We start from the raw sequence: 21051 nt of genomic DNA, 5'->3' as shown, positions 1-21051 counted from the left end.
GTAACTGTAAGGCTGAGTGCCGGCAGTAAGGAAATGACACCACTCACAATGTTGGGATTAGTTCCCCCTCAGCTGAGAGGTTGTGCACTGTGTAGTTTAAGGCAAGTGGGGTTAAATGGCAGCAGACAAAGGAAGAGTGATAAGAATTGTTCCTAATTGGTGTAATGCATCTTAATCACACAGATAAGACATTTAGGCAGTTGTATCTTCTGGCAGCGAGCCAAGCATGTGTTACTTGCATACAATTATCCTGGGTGCAGGCGCCATGTTATCATATAAGGTCATACTCCAGCCTCAAGAATAAGTGACCACATGGATGAAAACATTGTTCTTCTTGAGAGCTGAATGATCCATTACAGGATTGTAACCTTCACAGTATTATATCCTGTAGCCTAGTGCAGCGGAAGGATTTAGTCACAATCTCCTAACTTGAGATTTTTTTTTTTTCCTTGTATGGACTTCCCATTCTAAAGTACCTTTCAGCAGTAAAGGGAATATTCTTACCAGAAACTCCATGGTGTATTGTTGGCGACCTCCCAGCAATGTTTAATGTCTAATTCCAGCTCTGGGGACTTATTCTTTCACACTTCGTCCAATAAGAATGATGCCTTTAGGGCGTCTCCTCCAATCAAAACAAGCAACAATGGTGTAATGTGCAGCATCCCAGACTACCTGTGTATAAAGTCAACGTGCAAAGCCTAGTAAGAACCAATATCCTCCCCACCCCCTACTGAACTAAACCTTTAGGACAAATGGGCAGATATAATGTTGGGAGAGATTTGCCTCTTCTGGCCAATGATCCCTACCCGATAGTGCCTGTCTTAGGAGAATTTCTTCTAAGGTCACCATAATGAGTATTGGCAGAATTGGACACTTTATTCAGGACACTTTCCTTGATGTACTTGAGGGACCTGTCTGGTGTGTTTATACCTATAAATACTGACTACATGTACACCAGAGGGACGCTTTCTCATGAGGCTACACTATTATATACCCTCTTCTGTGTATATACTTGTTTTTCTCTAGGTGATTGTTCTTCTGCACCTGAGTTGTATCAAAATCTCACCATGGACATTTTAATAATGAAACCTGTTACAAGTGCAAAGCTCTTGTTACTGAGCCAAAGCCGTCATGGGTGAGGGTGGATTTAGGAAGTTTGGCCAGGGGTTCAATGTGCAGACTTGTTGGTTCTTTTCCATGAAGACCTTGAATCCATCCTAGAAGCTGGTGACCCACCTTTATGCTTGGACTTCCTAGTATCAAGACGCTCGATTTCTTACCCGTATCAGACCTTCTATAAGAGGTTAATAAAACTTTAGCAATGTGGTGTCAAGATGAGAAAATAGAAATACAATAACTTAAATTGGAAGGATTACGGTATGTTGAAATTTGTTGAATGGGACTATGGGTGGTCATGCCCACATCCTCTAACTAGCTTGTCTCTCAAACTGAGTTGTTCTCTATAGCAGCGGAGAAAGTTACAGTGCCTTAAAGGGATCTTCTCATTAGAATCCCTTTTTTTTTTTTTTTTTTTTTTTTTTTTTTTCCCCCCTAACACGAAGCAATAGCCTTAAGAAAGCCTATTCTTCTGTTACATGTAGATGTCTTCTCCGCGTAGCCGTTTGGTAGATGATCAGTTTTCTGTCTTTATGTAAATGAGTTCTCTAGCAGCACTGGGGGTATCCCTAATGCTGCGAGAGAACTCTCCAGTGCCACCTCAATCTTCAGGAACCGGCCTCTACGCGTCGTCTTCCAGCCTGGCTTTCAATCTTTTACGCATGCGCAGTCTGCTCTGCCAGCGGGCCTTGTGCAGAGCCGACTGCACCTGCGTGTGGTCATTTTTTTGTGGCAGCTTACGTGAGCTCTTGTAGTAAGTGGCCACAAAAAATGGCACTGAGCAGGTGCAGTCGGCTCTGTCTGAGGCCCGCTGGCAGAGTAGACTTCAATCTTTTACGCATGTGCAGTCTGCTCTGCCAGTGGGCCTCGGGCAGAGCTGACCACCTGCTCAGTGCCAATTTTTGTGTCCACTTACTACAAGAGCTCGCGTATGCTGCCACAAAGAAAATGGCCGTGCAGTCAGCTCTGCCTGAGGCCTGTTGGCAGAGCAGACTGCGCATGCGTAAAAGATTGAAAGCCAGGCTGGAAGATGACACGTAGAGGCCGGTTCCTGAAGAAGATGGAGGTGATGCTGGAGAGTTCTTTCGCAGCATTGGGGACGCCCCAGTGCTGTTTGAGCGCTGGGCCCCACCCCTAGTGCTGTGAGAACTCATTTACATAAAGAAGGAAAACTGATTATCTACCGAACGGCTGAGCGGAAAAGACTTCTAAAGGTAGGAGAAGGATAGCCTTTCTTAAGGCTATTTCTAAATGTTAGGGAAAAAAGGGATTCTAATGATAGGATCCCTTTAACCCTATGACTGCCTGTCCTGAGAATGCCAGTACACACAGATGTGGTAAAATCTATGTCCAGTAGTGTAACCTTTTGGAAGGAGTTTTGAGCTCTCTGCTCACAAGTCTATGGTTGGGATAGTCTCAAGGTATTAAGTAGTTTTTTGGGGGGATACCTTTATGATAACTGAGGTAATGTCAAGCAACCTTTCTTTTGTAGGGTTCTCTACAATTTGAGAAACTCTCAAATATTGACATTTCAGTAATGCCTTAACTCTGGGTGACTGAAGGTTATTAGACCAGAGCAGTCCATTACAGGACATCTGCTTGGTGTGAAGATCGGACATTCGTACCCCATTGCTATCCTTCAAGATGTGTCCAGAAAATGACTTTAGAGCAATTGTGATGCAAAGTGAACTTTAATTCTGGCTGTATGCCATTGAGCATGTGTCTAAAAAGCAGTAAGGTCTTGAGTGGGCCCCTCCGTATGCAAAAGATGTCATCTATATAACCTTTCCATATACTAGTACAAATGCAGTTATCCATAAAAATGGACAACTTTCATAGAGGGGCCACAATCTAGCCCATTGCTTTACCTTGTCAAATGTAGAAGATGTCCAGGAAGAGAAAATGGTTATTTTCCAGGAGTTTTTACTGCTAGGTGTATAGGCTTACCGCATTGAAAGTGGTCAAGACTGCCTCTTGTGTGTTGCATATAACTGATGGAAAGGACCAAGCTTCTTATAACTAATGATATTTCTTGAGAAAACCCCCATACAAAACAAACGGTGGTGACTGTATAGAATCTGTGGAAGCCACAATGGTCCTTCCTGGTGGCTTATCCTGTCTTGCAAATCTTGGGTAATAATGCAGAAGGGGAAACTGTCTATTGTACCCCATTCCAGGTGTATATTGAGTATGTTGGATGTGGTTTAGGACTATGGTCATGTACTAGGGATATGTATACGGTTTTGTTAAATAGTTGTCTTTAGTATCTGTGTAAATAGCTCTTTATGCATAACTTTGCACCCACTTTGCTCTTTTGATGACAAATAACTTATCCTTGCTTGTACCAACCCATCCATGTTACTTCCTTTCAAAATTTTAATGTTTCTTAATCCAATTATTGTCTCCACTGGTGAACCCCTTGGAGGGACAGACTTATCACAGAGTTCCAGATAGTTAGAGGTGATCCTGATAGTAGTTTGGCTTGGTGTAGATGGTGAGATCTAGTGATGACTCCTTTGAGAAGTGGACCCTGTGTGGAACCGCTCAGGTAGATGCGTGGTAGCAGTGCAGGAAACCAGCACACAGACTGGGTTGCACACAAGTTCAGTGTTTATTTCACTTGAGGTGCATCAACTGCCATTGCAAAGGCATAAGCAAACAACAAAAGCCTTCTCGGCTGAGAACTAACTATAACATAAACTGTACCATGATTATACAGGAGCCTGGCTGCCAGTCTGAAAATATCAAATGGTGGCACAATACCTGGTTTATAGGTTCAGTTCACATAAGTCAGCTCTGTCAGTGTGGTGCCACACTCCTAGCACTTACATACCACCTAATATCTGGCCTTAATTACACATCTAACCTCTCTGGTGTGGGTTTTTACCATACACCCTTTATCTGCCTGGCTGGAAAATACCTGTCCTCCCACACCACACCCTTCACTTTCTCACAACCCTGAGGCATAAAGTTCTATAGAACCTTTCTAGGTCATTTACTGACTGAAATAAGTCTAAACTTGAAAGAGAACAAAACAATAGACAAGCTATAGACTACTACAGAAGGTTCAGCTAAGTCTATACCTAAGATCTGCTTATGACCTGTACCAAACTTTCTAGACCTCAATCTGCCTCTCCTGGACTGGGACTAAACCCCATCACCCAAGAACGTCTGCTGGAGCAGAATGCTCCTAGTACAAAGCACTTTTCCATATACCTTCCCTACTTGGACAGGAGAAGTGCTTGACTTTCATAACTTTCATGTTCCTGGGAGTGAAACCCTCCACCAACAGTTTACTTTCTCCACGTAATGGGGGGGCTGCTGAATTAATATGGGAGTCCCTAAGATAATGGCATGAGAACTTGTCCTTTACCTCTTGGTGCAAACTAAAAACTGGTCAAGAAAAGTAAGGGAGGACACATCTGTGGTGTTCATTCTGAAAATCTACTCTGCGGAATATTCTACCATAATACTCCCAATGCACAGTCCATCAATTACTCTAAATCTCCAGTCTCTCCTGTTTCTCATTCGTTTCACTTGGATTATTAGATCAGAATCCTGAGGGAGATTTTCCTGTTTACAAAACACTATAAAAACCTCCGTCTGTGATATTCACCATATACATGGAGGATGCCACGATGCCTGCATGTCTCTGACTATACCTCCATCTCCTTGTAGGTCTCTTCTAAGGAAACCCAATAGTAAGTAGACTATATTGTTCTATCGAATACTTGAAGGGATTTGTTTAAGAAGGAGGAAAACGCTTTGTGGGTTGGATCTTCAAGCGATAAATGATGTGCACAGAGAATGAGACCCAAATCACTCAGATACGTCTTCTTGGATTTCAAGGTATCCAGAAATATAAACCTCTTCTATTCATTGTGTTCCTCTTGACTTACATCTTTATACTGGCCGGAAACCTTCTCATCATCCTCTTGGTGACCACTATTGACCACCTGAAGACCCCAATGTTCTACTTCGTTAAAAATTTATCCATAGCTGATATCTTACAAACCACCAGTGTTCTGCCCAAGGTGTTGGACATAATATTTGTTCACGAGATCTTTGTGTCCTTTTGGGGCTGTATGATACAGATGTATTTGTTCTGCATATTTGGGTTTGTACAATGTTACATCATTGCAGTCATGTCCTATGATCGATATTTGGCCATTTGCCATCCGTTACGTTACGCTTCACTGATGCGTCCAGATGTTTGCCTCTGCCTTGTTGTTGGGTCGTGGGTTTTGGTCAGCTCGTTCACGTCAAGTGAGGTCGTTGTTATCTTCCAATTTAACTACTGTGGCCTGGATTACATTGACCACTTCTTCTGCGACTTTGGTCCCGTAGTGGAATTGGCCACCTCAGATACGTCTATCTTGGTGTTGTCAGATTTTATAAATGGTGTCTTTGTGATTTATGTCCCGTTTGCTTTTATCATTTTGACCTACTTGAGTATCTTCTACACCATCCTTAAAATATCTTCAACTTCCGGTAAAAGAAAAGCCTTCTCTACTTGTAGCTCCCACCTGATCACGGTGGGTGTATATTATGGAACCCTGATGACCGTTTACATGACTGAAGTAGATGTCAGTAAATCCTATATCAATAAGTACAGATCTCTGTTGTACCTCGTGGTGACACCAATGATGAATCCCATAATCTACAGCCTGAGGAACAAGGAGCTCAAGAGGGCGATGCAGAAAGTGAGGAGTCGGATCTGTCACAATGGATAAAAAAAAATACCGGTCGTCCAAAGCAACAAATCTAGAACTTCTAGGGATTCTGTTCTAGAACCTTTGCACTAGAGCTCATTCCCAATTGTCTGGACGTTGTAGTAGATGGATATGGAGTACTGTAGCAGTGTGTTAAATTTTGACTAAGTTAAATGTGTAAGAATTGTATCGGAATTGAAGGGTAGAAGTATCCATAATGGTGGATATAGGAAATTGAGAATTTGTTTGTCTCCATTTGCCAGTCTTGAACGTGTCATGTTAGAGGTCCAGGACTTCTCCAGCGGCCCCTCTTTTCAGTGAGCATGGGTGGGGGGGCATAGATCTGCAACTTATTCTAGAAGTTTAAACAGGTCTTAGAGATTTAGATATGGAAAAAATCCAATGTAGGTCTTTCCATCATGCAGACCTTGTGTACCAACATGGATAGTAGGTCAGTAACGTGCAGATGAAACACAATGTCTTTCACATAAACATTGTATTCCTGATATTTGACTTGCTCTCGTGAAGGTGAGATTTCTGTTTTGAACCCTCAAAATACACATTTATCAATCAACAATATTCAGAAGATGGTACTTAATTATAGAACATGGTACTTTAAAAAAAAAAAAAAAAAAAAATTCTTGGTCTCGAATGCAGTACTTAATGTACTTAATGTCCATAAATTGTCAATATAAAAATAGCTAGATTACTAAAAAGGTATTTAAAACCTATTTTTATTTAATACTTCCGCTAGTGGGCCCATAAACATGACAAGCCATTACGTAGCCCATTGCCGGTTTCCTATGGCTTCAGCTTAGTTTCTGTATACAGGTACCCCAGCTATTTGTGCCAGGCGACACCCTGTCAGACCTTCGTTATTACCTCTTCACATTTTACATGTGCCATCACCGCTGAGGCCGGTAGAGATTGACCCAACAGAACATAGTTGGTCATGTCAGCCGAGAGTCCTGTGCATGGACCCAATGGAGCTGGCAATGGTGTTATGGGCAGAGGTAAGTCCTGGCTTATGAGCCCATTAGCAACACTATTAAAGACTTGAAGCCAACCATAACCTCTTTAAATTGCAATATATTGTTGGAAAAAGAACACTGCAGTTCAGAGCTATACATTTCTCGCTACTTTTCCGTTATTGGGACAGCAGTCAGCAGTTCAGCATTGGGAATGGCATCAGACGACTGACTGCTGGCCCGATGCTTGTGCCCTGTCTCTAGTAGCCAGTACATCGATGCCCCCATCCATCCTCCCAGTGCTGCCACCCAGCTCTCCTTAAATCTGCCCCGTACCCTCTATCCACTACACAACTAGGGCTCACCTCAGCGCTCTCAATCTGGCCATTCAAGTTCAGGAGGAAAGAAGCTCTCACTGGAAGCCATGGCTGGTACTGAGACCGGAAGGAGACACCGGGGCTCAATACAGGTCATGAAAGTGGTGGCGGAGATTCAGGGACGCGCCGACCATAGCTATGGCATGCCAGAGGGACAAACTTTCTGCAGCGTCCAGTGACTAGTAGTGTCGTTCAGGCCTAGTCGTGTGGCAGGGAGAGGGGTGCTGGGCACAAGCATCGGGCCAACAGTCAGTCCTCGGATGTCATTCCCGATGCTGACTGCTGTCCTGATGCTGAACTTCTGTTCACTTCTACAAGGGTTGCCAAAAACTTAAAACAAGCCTAGATGTGCCGCTTTTCCTGAGACTTCAGTTCTTTAACATTTACAAAATCAAGACAGAACCAAAGTCTTTATTAAATATCAGTCTCTAACTTTTATTCCTTAAATTTACACCAAAATTGGGGATTCTTCCTCACCTATAACATCAATGTAACAGATCCTTCATTAATAGATCATGATTATCGGGCTGTTGAAGATAACAACTCGCCCATTCAACATTACAGAATATTTTAGGGACATTATGTAATATCTGAAACTTCTCCATGTAACTTTAGAGCAGAAATGGATTTCATAATTAACCTTTTCAATAATTTACCTAAATAATTCTAAATGTTGAGTTGTCACTTAGTAAATCTAACTTATTACCGTATTAATAAGCTAATATTTCTGTGCTGAACGTTACGTTATTCAATAGGATTTGTTACTACTACAAAATTCTCCTAATAAATTGTATCATCGATAAGTCGTTGCCTTGTCTGTTATCGCAGCGGTCACTAATCCTCAAATTTTGATTTTGCTTGTTTGGAATATATTGGTCCTCGGCACAGACGTTGCAGTCACTGTCCCATATAGAGAATTTAGATTGTGAGCGCAAGCACTGTTTGTTACTTTAGATATTTTTACACAAGCATAAGATGGAACCTCCAAACTGAAATATTGTTGGGCTACATAAGCAATAGAGAAACAATTCCTATACTTATCTTGGTGTATAAATGTGGAGTACAAATGGTAATAAGATAATCCTTTAATAGTCCCACAGTGGGGAAATTTCGATATGTTACAGCAGCCTAGTAATACAGATACAGGATAATACACAGTAATATATTACAGGACACACATATGCTGAGAAGAGAATATATACTAGGAGTCCATAGTAGCTAAGGAAGACTTCAGGATCATTTAGTTCTCAGTGCAGAGTGATGTTCGCTTGGTCTGATGTAGATTATACAGCCTGGTCGCGGTTGGAAGGCAGGACCTGCTCCTTCTCACACTTGGGGTGAAGCAGACGGTCACTTACAGGGCTGCCAGGTCCCATCAAGGTCTCATACATGGGGTGGGATTTGGTCTCCAGCATGGAGTTCACCACAGACAGTATCATACATCTCTAAATACTACATGTAATACAGGTGTACATTGCTGATGGGAACTTCATAGCCTGTTCTCTAATAAAGGGAAGTTGGTTAATAAAAACCATTGCGAACAATGTTTGTTTAACTTCTCCTGAAAAGTGGTTAAACAAAAGTTTACTCCTAAATTGCTTATCAATTTTTTTTTTTTTTTTTTTTTTTTTTTTTATTTATTTCCATAACTATTCCTTCTGTTTAGGGTTGAGCGATCTGGATCGGAAAAGATCAGATTCCCATCGGCGATCGAGTAAATTTTGCGATTGGAATTCCGATCCTAATCTTTTTAGGTGGGATTGAGGTCGGAGGTGATTTCCCACAATGCTTTGCTACTGGCCAAGCATTGTGGGGAAAAGCGAATTTAACTAACTTGAACGAGTACTATTCGAAACTGCCATTTCAAATAGCATGCTCCCATAGGAATGAATGGATACAGTCAGCACACAGCTTGTGCCAGCACACAGCTTGTACCAGCATCCGGCCGCTTAACCCCCTGTGCACCAGCTGTGTCCATTCATTCTAATGGGAAAACGGCAGTTTCTCATCTCTAGACTAGCTAACATCTCTAGTAGCTAACACTTACCTGCACAGATCCGCTGCTGCTCCCCGTTCTTCTCGGTCTGGCTATCTCTCATACAGACCTAGGAAAAAGGTGGAGCTTGTGGCTTAGTGTGGGCAGGTACTGGGAGGGGAGATGTGAGTGCACCACTCACATCTCTCCGCCCTGTACCTGCCCACACTCTCCTAAGCCACAATGCCCCGCCTTCTCCCAGCATCTCTAACACTAGCCTGGGAGGCGGGGGGCGTGCACGGCGCTCTGAAGGCCTGTAAATGAGAGAAGAGGAGCGAGAACAGGCAGCGATCTGTGCTGGTAAGTGGACACCAGGGGGGACTAAGTAGCCAGAGGGATTTTTTTTTTTTAAAAAAAAAACGTTTTAAAGCATTACATTTTTGGATTCCATGCGGTGTAGTGAATGGGATAGTCTTTAAAAGCCGATCTTCGATTTATTAAAAAAAATAAAAAATCCCATTGACTTGCATTGGGATCGGGTTCGAATTGGAAAATGATCGGAAATCTTTAAAAACGATCCTGAAATCTCAAGATTGGCTCGACCCAACTTCTGTTCTATATTTTTTGGGGACATCTATATGTGGTCACACCAAGAAAACAGAAGTGTTAGATGTACTCAAACAAAAGTAACGTTTTCTCTGCTAGGCACACGGTAAATGTCGGAGCTCAGAGATATGAGGTGAGAACTTGAGCTTAAAAGCTTAAAATGTTCAATAGTGGCTCATACATGGCAGTCCCATGTACCACTGGCCCTCTACCAAAGCCATACTGTAATATAGTTGGCCATATTGTCAAGATGACCAGCAATAGGGGTACATGTTGTAAATTTGGAACCTTGAGGCTGGTTATCAGGCAAGTACAAAAACTCATGGCGGGTGGGCTTCAAGTTCACACTGGTGTTTGTTTAGTGCAGTTCACAACGTTGAAACATAAATGGTTTTCGTCAGCAGAAGACAACCTAAAACAAACTGCTTATTCAGCCACGAGACAGTCAAGTCCATCAGCTCACCAGGCTGGTACTTCTGGTTCTCCACAGTGTTTGGGTTATCAGTTCTCAACTGCAGCAGTAGGAAGGAGTGTGAGCCCCACCCTGCCAACTGGATGGGGTTATGGCTCCAACTCCTGCCAGGCCTAGAGCTTCAGGTCCATAATCAAACCCAAAACTTGGCTATGGATCCAGGCCATTACCAGTTGGAGGGGAGCCATCTTAATGGGAGATCCTCCTTCCACAATCTTTCCCTCTGCCTGCCTACAATGTCTATCAACATAGAGACCTTGAACAGGGATATAAAGGAAAACCGACACTACGGGCCCCCTAACATACCATAGAGGTGGTGGCAGTAAGAGCAATTTGTAAAGTTAGAGGAAAGATGTATATGAAATATTTCCATTCAACCCATTAGTTTCTGGTCTTTAGAAGAAACATCAGTGAGCTTTCCTCGAAGATCTTGTGGTCAGAATTGCCATGTGTGTGGCTTGAAACCATAAATGTTTAGGACCACCTCCATCATTCTCACGTGTGACCAGTATAATCTTTCCTTTAAAACTTCCTTCATGTTTCCTGATCCTCCTGCAGAACTCCCTTCATGGTTTTACCTACATACTGGAACCTGCAAGTGATCAGGTAAACTAGGTGTGAGGGGTATACCCATTTTCATGGGAACCAGATGCCAACTCTCCCGAAGGCCACTTGCAGACTAGTTTGACCGCAAAGTGTACTTAAAGGTAAATTAATAGTTTAGCATTTCATCATTATAATTTGACTGTTCCCCGTCTGATGTTACTTCCCTGTTTTGAGGAGATAATCTGATATGGGATACGGCTTTGTTTCGTCAAACTCCTGGGACTAGGAGGATTTCTGTTTCTTTGAGGGATATTGTAAATCCGTCTTATAGAATTTCTACATGAATCCCTTTGAGCCCTCGCCATACGAGGAGGATAGATCTGGATCTCTGGGATCTTCTTCTGTTCTTTGTACAGGAAATTCGACTCTTCCTCCTTCTGAAATCCATTATCGCCCTCCAGAAGGGTTTCTGCTCTTTGGTGTAGGCTTCACATTGCTCAGTGGTTTGTTGTAGTTGCGACTCTGTGTTTGTAGTCGGGATTAGACTGAAACCTTTTCCCAGGCTCCATCTGTTCCTTTAATGATTAAGTTGTTACTAGAATATCTTTCTCCTCTAACAATAGGCTCATGGTGCATGTGACTACTTGGTCTCATAGGCTTCATTGGGCTAGAGACGGCCCTCCCGTATTTTTAGCACTTTGTTTGTAGGTGCTCACATTTAAAGGGATCCTATCACTCAGACATGATTTTTTTTTTCTAAGTACCACGTCAGAATAGCCTTAAAGGCTATTTGTCTACCTTTCGTCGTATTCTCCGCGCCACCATTCACCTATAATCCTGGTTCTTAGTATGTTAATGAGCTCTCTCGCAGCACTGGGGGCAGGCCCCAGCACTCAGACAGCACTGGGGGCGTCCCTAATGCTGTGAGAGAACTCTCTCCAGCGCCGCCTCCTCTTCTTCAGCAGCGTCATCTTCAGCCTCTTCTTCCGGCAGTGGCTTGTAACTTCTAAGGCTCAGGCCTTGGGCAGAGCAGACTTTGAATGCCCACAGGCCACGAGAAAATGGCTGCTTGCACAGTATTGGAAGCAGCCATTTTCTCGTGGCCTTTGGGCATGCGCAGTCTGCTCTGACCGAGGTCTAGAAGTAAGAAGACGCTGCCTGAAGAGGCTGAAGAGGCTGATGAAGATGAAGCGGCACTGGAGAGAACTCTCTCGCAGCATTGGGGATGCCCCCAGTCCAGTCTGAGTGCTGGGGCCCATCCCCAGTGCTGCGAGTGAGCTCATTCACATACTGACAAGAACTGGGGTTGTAAGCGAATGAACGGCCAATCAACGCTGGTTCTGCAGCAGGCTTGTCCTTGCTAGTTGGGAGAGCTGGCAGCTTGCGTTTATGCGGGAGCTGACTTTCTCATAGGAATGCATTGACCAGTGTTGATTGTCCGAATGCTATACAGTGTACGGTATTAAGCCAATCAACGCTGGTTCTGCCGGAGGTTTGTCTGTGTGCAGGTGGAGACTAAGATGGGACCACAATGGAGACTGCTGTGGTCTGATCTTAGACTCCGCCTCCTCACAGACAAACCCTGGCAGAACCAGTGTTTGGCCGAATGCTGTACACTGGCCAATCAATGCTGGTCTCCACTCTCAGACTAACATTCAGTTTAGACTGAGGCTAATTATCAGGAGGAGTTATTTTTTTCACATGTGTAATCACTATATATATGTTTTTAAAGGATCTCAATAAAGTAGTGAAGTTTTATTAAATATTCCCGTGCCAATTTAAAGTTTCAATTCAAATAGACCCACTCTAGTCTTAACATACAACAAATACACATCTTCATTCTATATTGATTCAAGAATTTCAAAATAAGGGTGAATTCACACTGAGTAAACGCTAGCTTATTCTGAACGTAAAACACGTTCAGAATAAGCGGCGTCTAAAGCAGCTCCATTCATTTCTATGGGAGCGGGGATACGAGCGCTCCCCATAGAAATGAATGGGCTGCTTCTTTCACTCCGTGCAGTCCCATTGAAGTGAATGGGGAGTGCCGGCGTGTACGCTCCGGCATGAGCAGAGCTTGCCGTATACGCCGGCACTCCCCATTCACTTCAATGGGACTGCACGGAGTGAAAGAAGCAGCCCATTCATTTCTATGGGGAGCGCTCGTATCCCCGCTCCCATAGAAATGAATGGAGCTGCTTTAGACGCCGCTTATTCTGAACGTGTTTTACGTTCAGAATAAGCTAGCGTTTACTCAGTGTGAATGCACCCTTAGACTATATTTTATAAAACCCTTTAGTTTGGTGGAAGGTGTATATAAGCATCTATAGTTTTGGTAGCATGGTGCAGGTAAGGGGCTGTTACTTAAGGACAAGGCAATAAGCTTGATGGTTACAGAAACTCCGTGTGATGGTGTCTGTGGTGTCCCCAATACTAGTAACATAAGGATGTGTATTATGGTGAATCAATCATTGGATCAGATATCCAGGGGAAGGACTAATCCTTTACCTAGGCAGTGTTATATGTATACAGCTGATGACAATGGCGAGTGTAACCCTCTACAGTGTGATATGTATTGTGGGGAATCGCTCAGGTAGATGCCCGGTAGCAGTGCAGGAAATAGAGATACAGACACTGGGTTGCACACAAGTTCAGGCTTTATTCACTTGCAGTGCACGAACTGCCTTTGCAAAGGCACAAATAACCAAAACCAAAGCCTTCTCGGCTGAGAACTAACTAAACATTAAACTTCCCCTGACTATACAGGAGCCTGGCTACCAGACTCCCGCAACAAGTCTGTTGCAGACTTGGCAACAACAATGGGTGGCACAGTACCTGGTTTGTAGGTTCGGTCTGGACAGGTCAGCTCTGTCAGTGTGGTGCCACACTCCTAGTCCTCACACAGACTATATCAGGCCTTAATTACACAACTGACCTCCCTGGTGGGATCTTGCTATACACCCTTTAGTTGCCTGGTTGGAATATACATGTCCTCCCACACCACACCCTTCACTCTCACAGTATATACCTAATAACTATAGCCTAACCCTCTATAGTGTGCTCTGTACTATATACAGTTGATAATGATGAATTGCTATGATAGAACTCTAGTATAACCCTCTGTGCTCCGTATACAGCAGCCATCTTGGTTATCGGCACGTGTGCTCACTTCTATCGCTTCCTCCTTTGGTTTCTCTCCTTAGAGATGATATAATGGGCTCAGTAGGGATGACATTAGTAAGTCATTACCTTCTGCTGTAGATGTCGTATCCGGAACGTCCTGATGAAATTCATTATCTTGGATTATAATAGAGATGATTATCGTCTCCATAGAATTTACCGGATCTAATAAATCTCAAAAGACTTTATGTAAAGTGACTCTTATTGCGTAATCCTAAAGATCTAGATGTTATAGCTCCTTCCAGGTTTGTCCTGTTTAGTCTCACCCAGTGGGCTATTGGCAAAGAAAGCCTTCAGTCTAATGGACCCGAGAAACCTGTCTAGATCCAGGTCCAGTTGGAACAAATCAAACCTGTATGAGGGGCAGAAAGATGGTCCCTTCTGGAGCAGTGGTAATAGTACTGGGCTGATCGCCTTGGAGCTAATGTTCACGACTGAGGCATCAGTGTTGGCATATACCTGTGATCTAGTTGATGTGGTTGATCTGCCTCGTGGTACGTTGGCGCCACCCCTGTGTCCGGTTCTGCACCACCTCTCTGGTTGTGGTAGTGCGCTTCCTCTGTCCCTGGAGTATGACCTGCGTCCAGTGGAACTGGAAGTAGTGGAGGCAGGTGAACCCCTCCTGCCACTTATACACCCTGTTTGAGGTGTAGTGGTCAAGGTCCATCTAGAACTTTTCTGTTTTTGTGTTTCCACTTCTTTCTTATGGTTTGCCAAGATCGTGGAAAGTCTCTCCTTGAAGCTTTCGAACTTGGTTGTGGCACATGTTGCTCTGAGCTGGGTCTCAGTGGCCTCTATTGGCTGTTATGGCCTTTTGTAGATCTATGGTCAGGACAATGAGGTCACATGAACATTTCAGTGTTCAAATTTGGTGCGTATTTGCATCATCCTCTCTGAATCTGGTGGGAACTGTGGACATTCTCAAGCCTCTATGGATCCTCTGTACTTTCACGTATTCTGCCAATGTGGGGCAGTGTAATTCCAAATTAGCCTTTTAGTCTCTCTCAAGATTTCTATTGTGTAATTCTGATGGGGCTGTGGCCAGGAAATCTCGTGGTATCGTGACCTGTGCCAAAATACTGGCAGTCTCCTCTTGGTTGTAAGATAAAGTAAACTGTGACATGGTTGGTGCCTTGACCCGATGGGTTATATATCCTTATAGGTGTGGCATACGCCTATGGGTCGACTCCTGGGATAGGGTCCCAACCATGAATTCAATATAATATAGAAGGATCCCAATGGAGATAACCATGAATGCATGACCTAATGAGAGAATTACGGTCACGATGGTCCGTAGAGAATCCCACCAGTTCAACATGAATTACACATAGGATACAAAAAAGCCAATGAAATGCCAATGCAGAAAGTGAATCAGTGGGTCACCATCCTGTATATATCGTCCAATGTACAAGGGTAATTTATGGACTTCTATTTCTTAACCCGTCATGGATAATGGAAGAGCATGTCATATGGAGTTATTCCTACTTACTCTAATTCAATGTCAACAGATCATGCCTGATGTCCTGCAACTTATAACGCTTCTATTACTATATACCATGTTGGTGGTGGTCTTAAATGTTTCACCATGTAGATGAGGCTACAGGTCCTGCTATTACCACGGTGGTGGGGTCCATAGTCTGCTGCTGTCTGTGGTTGCCATGTGTTGTGATAAATGGGTTTAGGGTGCCTATGGACAAAAAGCTCTGAAGCTTTTTTTTGCCCCCCCCCCCCCCCCTTTCTATACTTGATAGAGGGTCTTTTTTTTTTTTTTTTTTTTTTTTTAGTATGAGGCCAACATCCGTATCAGAGCGTAAGATGATCCAATGTTCAATGTACGATAGTCTACGGCTCAGCAGCGGCTTCTGAACATCTGGACAACCCCATTGTTGGACTCGTAAGTTGTGAGCAGCCCTTATAATCTAACAGGTACAACTTCTATTGAAACGTAGAAATTGCCCAATCAGAATTTCTATACTCTGTTATTTCTTGTATAGCAGAAGTGAAAAATAAACCTAAAGTACTGCTATTTAATCGCTGCACAATTGAGTCTAGTCGAGGGCAAAATATTCTCTATAAACTTAGTCCATGGAAGTATGAATGATTGTTGGTCCATAGACTCTCCAAAGACCACCTCCTTCTCCAACCAGCCCAGGTGGATGTCAGTATATGTGGAGACACCTGGACTTCCCATGGCCATGCCTCTGAGCTGGTGAAAGAAGTGGTGGTCAAACCTAAAGGAACTGTTGTAAAACAAAATTCAGCAATCGCACCACCAGTGATTTGTGTGCCACCATGTGGTTCCTTCTAGATTGCAAAAAGTCCGACTGCTCCACGTCCCCTAACCTGGGGATGGCGCTGTACAGGGCCTGCACATCCAGACTGGCGAGCAACACTTCAGAGGGAACTGATAATTTGAGGACATCAGTTGTCCTTGATATATAAGGGGAGGAAGGTGACGATAGGGTGAAAGACCTCATCTAAATGTAGCGAGACACTTTGTGATGTTGGTTCCTAGCACAATTAGTCTTCCTTTTAAAGGCGATAGACCTCTGTGTATTTTGGGCAATATGTAAAAAGTGACCTGTGTAGGATGTTGTGGTAACCTAAAGGAAAATTCAATCTCTGAGAAGATTGTTTTTTCCTAGTACCAAGATGTCCCTCAACTCGATCAGTGGTTTGTAGGATCTCCAGACAGAAATTCATTCCAGTTTGTATCCTCCAAAATTGGTTTTACACACCTATCGATCACTACTAAATTTCCCCACTTGTCTGATGGACTCTTTAAGATTTCCCTATTTTGTATGGCTAGGGTGGATCCTAAGATGTCCATCAATGAGTTGACCATTCAATTACCACAATGAGGAATTGGTCTATAGCTGTTCCGTCTGAGATAGGAGATCTCTTGAATGGCAGGTTCAGCATGGAGGTCGTCTTCATCAATTCCCAATGTGTAACATTCTCTTTGGTGGATTTCAAAGCTTCCTTCCCCTACAGTTTACTACAAAATGGTTAAGGACCTTCACCCATGAAAGATCCTATGCAGTATCCTGGGGGTGAGGGTTATGACTTGCATTTATCTCCAGCAGTGCTCCTACATAGGATTTCCAAATTCTATGGGAATATTTGGATATGGGGGAGTCGGTGATCCACCCTGTGTAGTAGTTCTCCCCAACTTCTACATTTTATTTTATTTTTTTTTGGATGTCCTTCTCCTCTCATGTACATTATATAAAGTGATCCAGTCTCAATAAATCTGGATGATGGACATTAATGTACCTGTAATAATAGGAAACCTTTACACTGAATTACGATAATTTACTAATGTCATCCCTACTGAGCCCATTATATCATCTCTAAGGAGAGAAACCCCAGGAGGAAGCGATAGACGAGAGCGCACGAGCCGATAATGGAGATGGCTAGATTTATAGCGTTCTGTGCAGAATCCCATATTTTTTGGGGGGAATTGGCTTTGTCTATAGAATATGCTGGTGTGGTGTCAGCACTGACCCTTATGAGCGACCTGTAACGCTAGTATGTGCAGGTAATACTTGTCTCTGGTTACAATGTGTCTTGTAGAATGAGGCTCGTGTTTCTATAGGGTTCCCGCTCTATTCGTACAATGGGTACAGTCCCCAATGTCACTCTCGGGGATATCTGTTTGGGACGTCCTCTCCTAACTCCAAGCCAGCGATCTGGTCTCGTGCTGTGACCATAATCCAAATCTCAGCAGCCTTCTACATATACAAAACTTATTTGCGAGCACCCTCTGACCATTCACCTGGCCATTGATGGATTACTCACTGCGAATGCTAGAAAAAAAGTCTAAAACGTAATAAAAAAATAGTTTGGTGCAACTATCTTCTTCTGTCAGGATACAGCGGCTTCCCACTGGCAAAAGATCTGCAGGGAGTAAGAACCGAATGGTCCGTCCAACTGAGGATGGTGCAAGGGCCTAAAAGTAGAAGTCCCTACGCGGACTGACTCCAAAGATATAGTCACTAGAGGCTTAATAAAAATCAAACCATGGGTAATAAATGCGACTGACCAGGATAAACACATTGCCCTACCAGTGATGAGACTACTGGCCCAATGCCACACCACAACCCCAAAGAGGCTAGATAGAGGGTCAGGCAAAAACCAGGGATAGCATACTGAATCCCTACTAAACTCCATGTATGAGATGGATCTTCAGGGGTTAAATAGTAGCCGCTACCAGTGCCAGGTTCAGTAACTGCAGACGGCTCCAAAAACACTGCTTCAGTATACAGTGTGTGTGGGAGGGAAAGCAATTAGTCCGCCACCAATTGTGCAAGTTCTCCCACTGATAGAGATGAGGTCGGCCTGTAATGGACATCATAGGTGGCCTCAACTATGAGAGACAAAATGAGAAAACAAATCTAGAAAATCCCATTGTCTAATTTGGAAAGAATTTAGTAGCAGGTTATGGTGGAAATTAAGTATTTGGTCAATAACAAAAGTTCATCTCAATACTTTGTTCTATCTCCTTTGTTGGCAATGACAGAGGTCAAACATTTTCGGTCTTCACAAGGTTGGCACACACTGTTGTTGGTATGTTGGCCCATTCCTCCATGCAGATCTCCTCTAGAGCGGTGATGTTTTGGGGCTGTCGCTTTGCAACACGGACTTTCAACTCCCTCCAAAGGTTTTCTCTAGGGTTGAGATCTGGAGACTGGCTAGGCCACTCCAGGACCTTGAAATGCTTCTTACAAAGCCACTCCTTTGTTGCCCTGGCGGTGTGCTTGGGATCATTGTACTACAAAGCTCCTAGAATTGGATCTTGATTCAATATTGGCAGATTTTTACTAATAACTATTTGTTTATAATTGTTTTTAAATCGAGTAGAAAAATAAATCTTGGAGTCTGTTTTATTAGTCCTATGTTTAGTGTGTGTGAGTAGGGATTTTCTGTCTCGCTTTGAAACAATAGCTGCAGCTCTATCATAGATCCATTGTGGATACCCACGTTCTTTAAATCTTCCCTGGGCATCCTCCTTATATTTCAAATAAGCTTCAGGTTCAGTACATGCTTGTTTTACCCTAACTAACTCCCCAATCGGTAGAGAGTTGATAGTGTGACGGGGGTGTTGACTCGAAGCATGTAATAGTGAATTGCCTGACTCTGAATGGAACAAACATGTAGACCCTGCCTGTATTACTATCACCTTTTAAAGTGACATCAAGAAAATCAATTGTATCTACTTGCTGCTGATATGTAAACTTAAGATTGAATGAGTTGTTATTGATGTATTTGACAAACTCAAGTGTGTTTTCGGATGTCCCCTGCCATACCATTAGCAGGTCGTCAATATATCTGCCATACCATACCAAGGAGCATCTATGGGGATTTTGTTCACGATAAATAAAGGATTCCTCCCAATATGACATGACAAGGTTTGCCAATGAGGGCGAAAATTTTGCCCCCATTGGTGAACCGCACACCTGGAGGTGTTGAGGGAGAACCCCTGCCAGAATACGGGTCACTTCCAGTGGTCAGTCACCTGCTCCAAATCAATCATGCATGTGCGCGCTGACAAAGATAAACACTGACATTGATGCAGTTTCAATCTCAGTCCATGCAATGAGCGTGATGCCTATTCACACAGAACTGAGGTTTTTTGAGAATCACAAATCTTATACAGGCATGCAAGAAAGATAAGATAACGGCAGTCTGGAAGCGTATAGGTCTTGTATCCGAATACACTGGCGATCAGTCATTGGCCCTCAATTTTAAACATCTTCTTAGGTTTCGATTCCCAGGAAAATGATATTGTCTTTCTTGTAAACCACATGACGATTGTGTGCGTCAGCATCTGGGTGCGGTACTGGATACAGGCACCATCTTAATGTGTATAAGGTATAATAAGCTTGCATAGAGAAAAATATAATTTCTTAAGCAGTATAAGAGATATATAAAACCAGGAATATAATGGGTTTACCTTCACAGAGGAAATACTACCCTTTAAAGGTGAAAAAATTCTGGCTTAAAAGATACTCAATGGCAGATAGGACAAACTCTGAAAATTCAGATGACGATTTGGAATATTTAGCAAGGTAGTGTGCAATCGCCTGCAAAGCTACTGAATGTGGGATTGATGAATATAGCGGCACAACGTCGCAAGTTAGCCATCTAACCAAAACCCATCAAAAGTTTTTAATACCTCCTTTGTGTCCCTGATGTAACCAGGGACATGTTCGACCAGGGGTTGTAGAATTTTGTCCACCCACTGGCACAATTTTTCATTCAGGGAACCGATGCCTGAAATGATGGGCCTCAATGGAGGGGGGAATTGGCCCTTGTGGACCTTGGGTAATCCATGAAACACTGCCATAACCGGGCAGTCTGGTTTTAAGAAGGCTTTTTCTTTTTCCGTAAAGACACCCAGGCTGACACCATCAGATAACAATTTTTCTAAAGTGTCCATAAAAATTTTGGTAGGGTCAGAGTTAAGACGTCTATATGTTTTCTCGTCATTTAATATAGAATAAACGGACGTCACATAATACAGTAAGGGCTCTGATGAAACGGTTCACCTCTAACAAAACTTCAAACAAATCAAAATTTGCACAAGGAACAAACCCCAAACCTTTGGATAGCAAAGATAAAGCATGTGAGGTTAGAGTAATCTTGGAAAGATTTAGGACATTACTAAATCTAATGTCCTCCGAAGAGGACAGAATAGATGTGTGGGAGACCGCGGACGCACCCGGGAAACAGCTGAGTCCGCGGACTCGCACCCACCCATATAAGAAAGAATTATCGCTAGATATTAAACATCCAGATTCCATAATCTCATTGGCTGAACACGCAGTATTGGTCCTCAACAAAGGTGTAATATTCAAAGTCTCTGATTGTTTTCGGGTAGCATAGCGGGATCATCATTTTGTGTCGGCGTCCCGCTCTATCTGGTCCTGCGTTTTTCGAAAAATCTTTGCTCGGAAACCTTTGCCTTCCTTTACCCTCTAAAAAAGACGCAGTTGTCATGTGGGTGTTGATACATTTCTCAGAATCCGATACATCTGAATCTCTTTCAGATGAACTAAGACACAGATCTGGATGTCTTGCGCTTTTTGTTGTTTCC

At 43.2% G+C, this 21051-nt stretch overlaps 1 protein-coding gene and 1 pseudogene across 1 annotated transcript; one reads left to right on the top strand and one right to left on the bottom strand.

Annotated features, from left to right (window-relative positions):
- LOC142204380 (NACHT, LRR and PYD domains-containing protein 12-like) overlaps positions 1–21051 on the bottom strand; it is a 997553-nt pseudogene that overhangs the window by 220485 nt on the left and 756017 nt on the right.
- LOC142202531 (olfactory receptor 11A1-like) lies at positions 4908–5849 on the top strand. The gene has a single exon (XM_075272687.1). The coding sequence runs from the start codon at positions 4908–4910 to the stop codon at positions 5847–5849; it is 942 nt and encodes a 313-aa protein (XP_075128788.1).

Source organism: Leptodactylus fuscus, chromosome 5 (genome assembly GCF_031893055.1).
Source record: "Leptodactylus fuscus isolate aLepFus1 chromosome 5, aLepFus1.hap2, whole genome shotgun sequence".
NCBI classification, from domain to species: domain Eukaryota; kingdom Metazoa; phylum Chordata; class Amphibia; order Anura; family Leptodactylidae; genus Leptodactylus; species Leptodactylus fuscus.
This window is presented reverse-complemented; position numbering and strand designations above follow the sequence as displayed.

What these genes read in the sequence shown, in the direction of transcription:
- LOC142202531 (XM_075272687.1), top strand. Translation starts at nt 4,908, where the DNA reads ATGATGTGCACAGAGAATGAGACCCAAATCACTCAGATACGTCTTCTT.